This window comes from Parasteatoda tepidariorum, chromosome 2 (assembly GCF_982258835.1).
Source record: "Parasteatoda tepidariorum strain Cologne lab strain chromosome 2, Ptep-v5.0, whole genome shotgun sequence".
Classification (NCBI taxonomy): Eukaryota; Metazoa; Arthropoda; class Arachnida; order Araneae; family Theridiidae; genus Parasteatoda; species Parasteatoda tepidariorum.
Window position 1 is genome coordinate 65,166,074 of NC_141756.1, and position 12,575 is coordinate 65,178,648.

General features: G+C 28.6%; 1 protein-coding gene across 2 annotated transcripts in view; it reads left to right on the top strand.

The window, feature by feature from the left end:
• Positions 1–1,603: 1,603 nt before the first annotated feature.
• LOC107437276 (death-associated protein kinase dapk-1) overlaps positions 1,604–12,575 on the top strand; it is a 101,331-nt gene continuing 90,359 nt past the window's right edge. The window contains exon 1 of one of the 2 annotated variants that reach the window (XM_087157442.1): positions 1,604–2,553. In XM_087157442.1, coding sequence (XP_087013568.1) covers positions 2,458–2,553 — 96 coding nt within the window. In that variant the 5' untranslated portion in view covers positions 1,604–2,457. Of the gene's footprint in view, positions 2,554–7,752; positions 8,004–12,575 lie in introns of those variants that run through there. The other variant, XM_087157443.1, reaches the window with a different exon arrangement.

A 12,575-nucleotide genomic window follows, 5' to 3' on the forward strand; every position in this document is an offset into this window, starting at 1 on the left:
TTAAATCAATAACACGTTAATATGGTAGGTCTTTCTTCTTGCTGTTGTTACTAATCCTTCATGACCTAGCAACAACTAGATCTAATCCATGTGTCCATGTATTCTAGCAAAGTAAATTACAAGAAGTGGCCGGGATAGCCTGGTCGGTAGGGCACTGGGCCCATGTCAAAGAGTTCGTGGGTTTGAACCCCGCCGGCCGAAGCTCAACGGTGTGCGACGTATGGTGTGGCAGAAGTCGAAAAGTAACTGATGCTCGTTGAATCTGTCGAATCGCAAAAGTCCTCCATGTTCCCATAACAAATCAATACCTCTGGGGGTACTGGATTGGAGACCGATCGTTCTCTGATTCAGGTCAAAATTACGATCTGTGGATGAATGAATGGGTCCGTCCTATAAACGGGTGCGACGTATGGTGTGGCAGAAGTCGAATTCTTGGCCATAGATTGCGCACTGAAAAACAAGAAACGCGCACTCTGCCTTAAATTTGCTCTGTTTCACCAAGCAGGATTGCCCGTGTGGCAAGTAGCATTAGAAACAACAACAACATAAGAAGGGGAAATGATTTTAGGTCTTCCAAACCTAGACTCAGGCAGTCCAGGACATGCTCCGGAGAGGCTGACTCTAAATGACACTTTTATTGCAGGTTGGAAAAATTTTGCAGCCGCAGCTAAAAGTCATTCCTTTAAGATGGCCACTATTAAGTCTTGAAATTGCCGTCATGTCTGGTCGATCCCCCTCGAGTTCCAGAATGCAGACGGGGAACTTTCTACAATACCAGTAGTGAGCAGGGGGGTAAGCCATATTTGTTTGCAGTTTCTGTTCCATACAGAAGAAATTTCGTGGAAAGTGAGGGAGTCACAACTAGTCATAGCCTCTGTGGAACCTCTTTTGGTCTTTCTCCTTTACCAGTAAAGTGTAATATAGAGTTGGTTCACTAAAAACACAGAGCTACCCCACTTTTCCCTAACTATGCCCTTATTAATTTGAGTTTTTAGTTTCTTTTTGCATTTATACATTTACTTTTTTCAATTTTAAGTGATTTCCTCGATTGAAAAGCATATTAAGTATTTTTATTCCTTAAAAAGTATGATTGCTTTACAATTCGCTTAGATGAATTTCTAATTTGCAGAAAAATATAACTTTATTTTTTATATAGATATTATTTTTAATCCTTACCAAAAGTAGGGATATCTCTATGAAAATTCTCATTCTATTTATTGCAATTCCCACTGCGATCATTTAATTAATAACACATTCTTTTACATGAATGATTTTTATTATCCAATTATATGCCTTATCGATATTCGTTATGTTCTAAAATAAAAGTCAATAAAATTACCATTAAAAGAAGTGCACAATAAACTATCAAATCGACCACGAAACTGTCGTAAAAAAAGAACATTCCAATCAGTCATATATACAAACAATCCCTAAAAAAAAAGATGTTCTATTTTTTAATTTGTGTTCTTTTTTACAAGCAGTCATTTAGGAAATCCTAGTTAAGTGTCTGTCTGTGATTGCCTCACCTGCTTTTCCCTCACCTCTACCCCTTCACCCACACACCCACCATCCAAGCGCAAAACGCTTTCAGCAACTGTGAAACATTCGCGAACTGATTTTCAAACAACTCGCATGCATTCATTCCCCTGGCCCGCTGGTTCCACAGGTATTTTTCTATCCTTCCTTCCTGCTTGTCACATACCAGAAAGAGCGGGGAGAAAAATAAAAAGAATAAAAAAATTACGCGTACCTGACTGTTAATTTAGAAAAGTTTTTTTTGCCATAAGTGATGTTCGTATTGTAAAGCGAGGATTTCGTGATAATGCTACCTCTTCTGGAATATATCATTTCATTTCCCGGCAGTTCTGAGTTTAACTCTATGCAGACGATTTTGTTTGTCAATTTAAGTCCTTAGGATTAAGTAGAAAGATGAATTGAAAATATATACACTTATCTCAGCTGAATGAGAAGAAAAAAATATTTCTCAAAAGTGCATTTTAAAGGAGAATTTAACAGCAGACGATTAATTTAACTGCAAACGTGTAATTAACTGCAAACGATAAATTATGATCTTAAACGAATTTTTATATCCAATTATTATTGAAGCAAGGCTGTGTCAGTGAAATATGTGAATTCAACTGCAAGGATATTGAAAGAGTTGGTGATAACTGTGGATTTTAAATGTTTATTTCAGGCTAGCGTAATATTGCCGAAATTCCATTTTCTTTTTAGTTAAAAATCATTCGCCTGTCTCAGCATATTTTCTGATATTTCATTTCACGCAGTTCCTCAACATACACTTGAGGAAAATTGTGCATTTATCTTGCTTGTTTCAGAAATTTTAGATTTTTCAGTTTTTTTTTATAGTGGAAGAAAAGTAAACTTTTCCACTTTTTGTTCTGCCATTATGTGCAATTTATTGAAACTACTACTCGTTCTAAAATAAAATAAATAATAATGGAAGCCACGGAAGAAGAAGAAGAAATTGAAGAAACTGTTTATTTTGATCAATCTCAGGATGAAGTGGATAATTTTATTGTTGTTTCCACATTGGTAAGTCAATTTTTTAAATCTACATATTTTTGTACTCTTTTGTTCAAGCTACAACACTTTTTTGTAACAAAACAGCCTTAAGTTTTCCAAAAAGTTTATTTTAATTGATTTTATAAAAATGAGTCTATAAAATGAAAATGAAAAGTTGTTTAGTTTGATTAATCTCAGAATGAAGTGACAAAATTTATTGTTGTTTCCACATTGGTAAGTCGATTCATCTATAAGAAATTGTTTTAAACGATTTTGCAAATGTCATGATTCTGTTTTGTTAAAATCGAAAGAAAATTCTTAGATGAAGTTTTGTATTAATAAATTTTAAAAGTGAGTAAAAAAACTAAAAAGAAATGGGGGGGGGAAATGTTTATTTTGTTTAATGTTAGGAAGAAATTAAATAGTTTTGGTTCCAAATTGCTCACTCAACTAATCTATATAGTAAAAAATTTTGAACACTTTCTATAAAGTTACAACATATTTACTTGGGAAAATATCCATATTAGTGATTTAAATTTTTTAACCAATTATTTTTAGAGGAGTCGGAAAAAGAAATTTAAAAAAATTGCAAATTTTAAAAAAAATTTAAATTTTAAATTTAAAAAAATTTTAAATGTTTCATTTTGACATAAAATGTAGCAAACTTTCACGAGGATGCCTAAATTTTAGGATTACAAGTACAATGTATTAATTTTGAAGTACATTTCACTTAATTTTACTAACCTACACTGAAGAAAAAAGTATGGTCAAAACTACCAGAATATGGCAAAATTTACCATGTTTCTAGCTCTATGGAATATCAAAAAACTTGGTAAATTTCATTAAAGCGCTTTGGAAATGACTTTGATAAAATTAACTATAATATATTTTCATAATATGTGATAAAATTTGGTAAATGTCATAAAATTTGGTTATTTTATCATGATCCCTTAGAGCATGGCATAAAAACCATTTATTTTGAATTTTCATTTCAGTTTTTATTTTTTACTAAATGTGGTAGTAAAGGCTATAATTTAAAAGGCCAGAATTTCCGTTAAATACCGTATAGTTTTTTTTTTTTTTTTTTTTTTTTTTTGATTAATCATAATTGTGTCTTTTTTTAATGAGAAATGTCAGTGAGGTAATTTTACCAGCAATATCGCGTCGACGAAGAAAAATTTCCCCTAATCTTGACTCTTAACTGTAAAAATATTTCTAAGCTGATTTATATAATTTTATTTTTAAAAAAATACGCTTTGCATGGTTCATTAAAAAGAGCTTTAGGGAAAAAGGTTCTAAGCGATAATTCAATAAATGTAAAAAATCATCTTTGGAAAAATATAGCAACAGGGGGAAACTGTTGTACGGAAAAAAAGATGGAAAAGAACACATTCTGAAATTAAAAACCGTGTTTTTCATAATATATATATAAACCGAAAACTTCACTCTTTTAAAAAATGCCACTTATCTTTTCAAACCTGCATAAAGTTTTTCTCATCCTGAAGAATCAGTTTTGTATTAAATAAGCTTATATAAGTAATGTTTATAGCTTTCTATATAATAACCGAATTTAAATAGAAATCACTAAAAATTAGTTTATAATTAAGTATTAGTTTATAATTAAGTAAATTTAATTTTCGCATCTCTAATTACAGTCTTTTAGCATCTGATTCGTTCTAATTCAGCTTTAATAAAGCCTAAACTAATTGTCGTCTCAACTGGTTTCATTTATGGCTTTCGACTACTCCTTGCGACCATGCATAATAATATGAAATAATTAATAATTAATTTATAAATTAGTTAATCTTCTGGATCTTTGAATTCTCGTTTCGTTAACATACGTAAAAATAAGTATCCTCATCTAATATTCAGTGTATATCTGGGAAATTTGTTTTATCCAAGATTTTACATACGGATATATTACAATAAGTGGCTATTGTATGATTAGTAAGTTTTTTTATCGCGATTCATACACAGAGAAAGAAATTCTGTTTAAACTGTATGATAATAATATTTCTAGTAAAGAAAAAAAGAAAACAAAAGCTTAATTTTTGTAATAAAAACCAAAATGTTTAAACCATTCAGAAGGTAATTTTTTCGTTCATATGTTAGTGGTTCATATGTACCGAAACTTTTAGTTTTCAAAATTATAGTTATTACCATACGTACAAAAGTTATTATAGTTATTATTACGTAGTAAAAAATACAAAATTAAAAAGTAAATTTAATGGAATAAATGAAATTTATCTGAGGTATCATGATAAAATCACCAAATTTTACCGCATTTACCAAATTTAATCACATATTATAAAACCATATTTTATTATTAATTTTACTAAAATCATTACCAAAGCACTTCGGTAAAAATAATCTAGATTTTCGGTGTTCCCATAGAGCCAAAAATACGGTTATTTTTACCATATTTTGGCAGTTTCAACCACAATCAAATGACCTAAATCAATCAAACCTAACCTAAATCAATCAAATTTGAGTTTTAACTACCAGAAAAATAGTACCTGGATATATTTTATTTTGTATTAAAAGAAAACTTTCATTTTGAAAAAAAAATATAAAAATATTGAACAAATTTGTTATTATAAAATAGTTTCTTAAAATAGTTTTCTTAATAGTTTCTTGAAACTTAAAATAGATTCTTAAAATAGTTTTCTGATTAAATCGTCCCTTTTTTCTCATTAATAGCGAGGAAAAAAATACTTTAGACTTTAAGTTAAAAATACTTAAATGTATGAACGAGAAAAAAAAGAAAAAAAACAGCTTTTTTTTTCTTCATAAACCAAGAGCATATATAACGATAGAGTTGTTTGTTTAGGGTTTCGAATATCTGCTCTGTACCTCTTCGATATGCCTGATATTGTAGATTTGAACGATACTGGAATTTCGAAATCGCGATCTATCGTCAGCAAGTATTAATATTTAGTGATGCATCGCGATATTTTCCCAATATAATTAGTTTTTACAATAGTCGATATTTTCATTATTCAAATGTATTTAACTGAAGTAATATGGTATTCGACGATTATCCTTATTAATAATTATCACGATATTATCCATGTCGATAATTTTCTTACACTCGATATTTACCGTAACAATTGATATTTAGGATTTATATAGTCAAATTAATTTTTAAAATATCATGATCACGATGTTTAAAAGTGTCCGTATCATAGGATACATCAATATATTGTCCAGTTTTATTCTAAAGCTATTGTTAGAGATTTAAGCCAGCTTTTAAGACTTATAAACTTTACTTTTATACAAAATATGAGTTTTGTGTTTACCTATGTCATCTAAATCCTATTTTTTTTCTTTGGAAAACATTCCAAAAATTTTTTTTTAATTATATTCAAAGAAAATCTCATTTTTAATTTAATTGAAAATAATCCTAAAATAATTATATAGATATCTAATTTTTCCATTGTCATTTTAAAATTACTATTTATCTTTAATACAGTAATGAGTCCTTTTAAAATTTATGTGAGAACAAATAAAATTTAGCTAAACTTTTTTTTCAAGAAATTAATAAAATTATATAATAAATAATATTGTTCATTTGTAAAATGCTTTAAGGATTCGAAATGTAAATAGATTTCTTGCTTCTTTAAAAAGATTTCGTCGAACTATATTTTTTTCCCTAGAAATTTACCCGTAAAACTATTTATTTCTAGAAAATCTGGTGAATTTTCGAATTATGGTGATATTTAAACTAAATAATATGTAAATAAATCCAAAAAAAAATTTCGGCTTACTTTTTCTTCTTAGTTTAAATCTTCATGCTGTTAGCTTTTAAAAGTTTTAAAAATAAAAAATTTAAAATTTGTTTTGAAAGAAAATTAATTTTTTTTATTTATTTTTAAATTTAACATTTTGAAATATGAATGTGAATTTCCATGAATATCATTCCTTTTCTTTTTTATTATCCTTGAGTAATTAAATTCGGTCCAATTGTTAAACTTTTTCAAGAAGAAATGAATTTTGCTCTTGCAATTTTAAATAATAATGAATTATTAGATTATTAAGGTCATAAAGTATTTTTAATTTCTGCCTAATTATCTACTTCTTTCAAAGCATGTATGAATTTTTGCTCTTACAATTTTAAATGATAATAAGCTAATGCGAATTAAAGCGTTCATTGATCAAAAAGTTATGAGACTTACTTATAACTACAAGTTTTGTATCAATTAACAATTTTATTTCTCCAATTATACTTCCATTGTTTCAAGATTATTATTTAATAAGATTATTAAAGTGCAAGACATTATACTAAATTAATTTTTATTTTATTTTAGTCAAAATTTTGTGAAAAAGAATTTTAAGATCATTGAAAAAAGAAAATTATTGAGGAAAAAAGTTGAATTGCTGTTCCATTCTACCGGTCGTTGGCTTTTTAACAAGTCTTTAGTTTTTTTGGGGTTTTCTAAATAGAGTTAAATTGAAATGGAGCGATTCAAATAAATAAAATAGATCCCTGTAGCCTTTTAAGATACACGGAAAAATAAAATTCTAGTAAACTTACCGTATTGACATTTCTGGTAAAGAGTTTGATGATTTTTTCTTTTATATGGTAACGATTTACAGGAAATTCTGGTTTTCAGTATTATAGTTCTTTTTAACAAACATTTTTAAAAAAGTACAAAATTAAAAAGTAAATTTAACCGAATAAATTGTTTTTATGCCATGCTCTACTAAGCTTTTATTATGATAAAATCACCAAATTTTGCCTCATTAACTAAATTTTATCTCATATTATAACACTTTATTTTATGGTTAATTTAAACAAAATCATCATTAAAGCACTTCGGTAAAAATTTCCACGCTTTCTAGTATTCCCATAGATAACACGTTAAATTTAAAATCATATTCTGGTAGTTTTGACCATGCTTTTTTTCTTAGTGTTAAGACGTCGCGACAAATGAAAAGTAAATAACTGATTAAAACGATCATGTTAACTCTACGACGATGAACACCCAAGAATGTTTAAAACAAAAAATTTTGAATGTTACTTTTATAAATCAAAATATGTATCATTGCTTGGTATACTTGAAATATTTAAGAGTTTTTTTTTTTTTTTTGCATCATTTTTCAGTATTATATCTACTCCAAGGGGCTCTCCTTTTTTAATACCGTTTTGAACGCCATCTTTTACATTCCGAAGTTCATTCGCTGTATTTATTTTTTCTCCATCTCATCAAAGCATAAAATAGTACCTCTGTGTGTGTATAACCAGACGGCGCGTGCACCTGTGTGGCTTCTCGAAGCCTGTCAGTAGTTAGAGTTACATTCTACAACTACCAGCTACGAGCATGTTTTTGTTTGGTTTTCGAGTGATTCAATGTTATCAAAACATCATTTGTGCCTTTCATGTGATTGATTAAAATTGAACGCATTTTTTGAGTTTTAAATGGAAATCATGCATGCCACTGAAATCAGAAATGCATTCCTGTCCTGAAATATGGCTTCAGGTGAAATTATTTTCATAATATTAGTTAGAAGTATGATGTAATTGCCACTTAATGTTCCTTTCTTTCATTTTTACTTTAATTTTAATTTCATATTTAAAAATAAATCAGAATAGAAGGTAGCAATTAACATATTATTTATTTTTTTATTTAGATTTTTGTTATTGGTTTCTTTTTGGTAATGTTATTTTATACACGGAGAAAGCAATTTTGGTGTAATTACCGCGCTGTATGTTAATGAAATTTCTAAAAAAAGAAACCCATAGTTCTGGTTATATAACTAAAACATACATTTCTTAAACCATTCCTTTTACCAAAAATTTTGATTTCCAAAATTATTTATGAAAATGTGAACTAAAGATCTCTAATTTTTATAACACACACACACATACATATTTCTTTCTCTTTACTTGAAAAAATCGATTGATATAAAAATATATTCATGTTATCACAAAGGCCAAAATATATAATTATTTTAAAAATCTTACATGTTGAAAGCTGTTACATGTTTTTTAAATGTTTTTTTTTTAAAGAAAATAACATTTTGGGAAAAGTGCTCATCTGTGAAGTACTTGAGCATTTAATCAATTCATTTAATTAGAACAGATTTATACGGAAATTAAATTTGCATATGATTACCGTTTTTAGAAGTATTTCTTTATGTTAGCATGATTATTAGAGTAGACTTTTTCCAAACTAGATTTTACTCACAATTAGTTGCCCTTTCATGAAAATATTTTAACCGTTTTTATTAAACTATTGAATGCAGCGCAATACGTTTAAATTAAAAAATGTTTTTTTTTTTAAATTGAATTTCTTGAATGGTGTCCAAGTCATGTTTACCTTCTGATCTTCAAACGTTTTTCAAGAATAATGTCGTCATTGATAAAATGCATTGCTTTGTAATACTTTCTTTCGTGAAACATTTTGATTTTCGTACATTAAAGTTTTATATTTCTATGAAATTTTTAAAAAACATATATAATCTTCAAGTTACAATACTTACCTTACATACTTTTGCACCTGAATTTCTTATGATACGCTATTAAAACATGATTTTTTTTTACCCAAACTACGATATTTCTTACTCAAAGGTAGTTACCGAAAAAAAAATTCAATACAAAAAATAATAAAAATAAAAAAAAATCCTGGAAAATCGTCATTTATAGAAACGTATATTCAGTAAATAGTGTTCTGCAGCTCTTTTCAAAGCGCTATATTTCAGAAAAAAATATTGCAAGTAAATAAAGACAAATTTTTGCAAACAAATTATTCTGTAGCAATGATTAACAAGTAAAAAATTTTAAAATATTATAAAATAGGAAATTCCTTTAAGATCTTAATTTGAATATATAACGATATGTTCTTTGAAAATATGAATGAATTTCACAAAACGTTCTATCTAAAATGACTAGATTTTAAAATGGAAAATTACAAAACAATTCCAGGATCATTGTCATTAATAGAAACGCAAATCCAGTAAATTTTGCTCCCTAGCTCTTTTAAAGTGTTATATTTTAGGAAAAAAATATTGCTTGAAATGAAGACATATTTTTTTAAACAAATTATTCCATAGCAAATATTAGAAAAAATGAATATATTTCTGAATGATATAAATGTGAATGTATATTCGAAAATTATTTTGAAAAAAATGAAATAAAAATCTCATTTTGGAGCATTAGGAGACTACACCCCTAAATTAATGCTTTGAATGCAAACTGCTCGTAAGTTTTCGTGACGTCTGGTTTATTTTATTCAATCAGCGGATACATAAATCATATGACATTTTTGATGGTAGGAGTTAATTTAATTTATGTCCAATTCTTTGTCGATTCCATTGTAAATCTGCCTTCATTGAAGAACGATGAACCTCAGTTTATGTAAATTAATGATTTTATTTTAAAGTAAATGAAGCTTTCAAACACCCTTGCATCTTTTAGTTAAACAAAAACATTTTAGTTAAGTTAATTAAAAAAATTAAATCAAAAAATTTAATTATATAAATAGAAATAGTTAATTTATGTAAATAGTAGTTAAAAAGTTCTATTTAAAAAGGTTTTAATTTAAAATATAAAAGTAACTATAATCAACAAAAATTTTAACTAAAATTTTAAATAAATAATACATTTTAAATAAAACCAAGTAATTAAGGTTAGCAGGAAAAGAAAGCCAAGGGAATTCTTATAGAATAAGAATAGATATTTTTCATTTGTTTCTTTATTTTAATTATGAAAAATTGTCTTTTTTATTCGTTGTACCGTTCATTTTATTCCAAGGGATTTAATTATTTCTATTATTGCTGCGTCATAAATTGTACGATTAATTTATGTATCCTTGTACACGTACCGGAGGTCCCCAAATCACTGATACGAGTATCATTTGCGGTACGTGGCAAGTTCAAGATTATTGGCGCAAAAGTTTTTGCTTTTAAATTCTTTAAAAATATTTGTATGGATATAAAGCAATTTAAATTATTACCTTTTTTATCAAATGAAACCTTTATTTGTGGGATGATTTTCTTTTTAAAACCACTGACATTGTCAAACAAAAGAGAAAAGAAAAACTTATTATTACTATTATTTTATTTTTTTTAACTTTAAAAACCATATCCTTCCAACATTATCTTGATTATTTAGAAACGTTATCGTGTCTCCAAATGATCCTTCCATTTTTTAAATGCAATATAATAAAGTAAGTAAATAAAGTGGCTGGGTGGCGCAGTTGGTTTGTCGTCGGCCTTCTGAGCCCAAGTCTGCGGGTTCGATCCCCGGCCCAGACACCGGATTTTCGGGATGCAGAAAATCCTCAGCGGCCATGTCGTATGATTATGTGGCATGTAAAAGATCCCTGGAGTGCCTTATTGGCTCTTGGCATTTCCGGCAAAATTAAATTCCTAGTGCACTTTAGCATCCAAATAGTGTTTCGAAGCTGCCATCTAGTGTGGCAGAAACTAGACGTCCATGACCAACCATTAACATGACGAACGGTATCTCACTCATTGTGGTGGTCCTGAAAGAGTGGATACCACCTTTGGAGAAGGCACTAGGTCTGCTCATCGGCAAGACCGATTGTGCAGCTCATTGAAAATAAAAAAAATAAAGTAAATGAAACAGCTCTTAAATAAAAACAGCTCTTAAATAAAACAGTTCTTAAATAAAACAGTTCTTAAATAAAACAGTTCTTAAATAAATAGCTCTTAAAATCAGTAAGATAACCAAGTTATATTGTTTATTCATCTTCAACAGCAAAAAAAAAATTTTTTTTTGCTTTTTTTTAAACAATTTTTGTATTAATCTTGTCTAAAATGTTCTATTGTATCAAGACATATCTTCTTTCAAGAATTATGGTTTTTGTCTTCAAGTAAATGCGACCGAGATTTGGGTTTACGCACTTAAATCATTGCAAATATAATTTTTTTACTCTCTGAAACTCATAATTTCGTCGACGAAGAAAGCTACAGAACTTCTCATTCTACTATGCACATTTATGATTTCGAGTCACTATTTTATTAAAATTTCCAAATGAATTCTAAGCAGTCGTTTGAATAAAAAAAATAATAAAAAAAGTTCGCAAGGTAGAACCATAAAAAAAAAAGTCAGGCAATTACGCGCCCGATTTCAAACTCATTGCCAATTAGCACACAGTTTCATCAGACTGTAAAATAACTCGTTTCTCCAGTTTACTTAACATCTCTCTTCACTCACATTGGAAAATTAGCTGCCTAATCAATCAGCATATCCGCCACCCTAAAACTTTCGCACTTGAGGGGACGCTTGAAGAGTCGTCATTCAATTTGGGAGGTGACACAAATCAGGATTGGGTAAAACCACCGAAATAGAAATGTGTGCACCTGTATCCTCTCACTTAAATTTCTCACGGACAGTCCACAAGAGCAACTGGAGGATGTCTTCTCGGTTCACTGGCCAACCATGACGGCGCACGACCCTCGGTCATTTCACCCATGCCGCTTGTTTTATCTTCATCTTTCATCCGGCATCTTTTGGGAAATCTTTAATCCTTTTCCTGACATTTTTACTTTGTCAAAACTTTAGCGGTCGTCTGACTGATACTCATACTATTTGAGTTCAGATGTGCTTAGGTTGACTGTTTTAATTGTGTAGATATATATTCGTTGGAAATTTTAAAATATTTGTTAGAATTCAAACAATGAAGATTTTTGTATCCATAATCGATAATGCCCGAAAATACGAATGAATTGTAAGAAAAATATTTAAAACCATACAAATCTTAATGAAGAATTAATTTATCACGAACAAAACAGCAACATCCGCAGAATTCATCATTTTATATTCATAATTTAAGTACATTAATATTTAGTCTGAATATGAGATAAGTACTTAGATTTATATTGGATATCAATGTAATTAAATGACTGGTTGCATTGAAAAAGTTGAATAATAAATATCAAAAATCAAACAATCGTAATAAATTATATTCTAGCACAATTTTAAATTTTCCAAACATCAATTAATGTTCAACTCCTCAGCCTTGTAATTTTGCACCCAATGCAGAAAACACGGTAATTCCTGGATCAAGAATTGGGACAAAATAGCC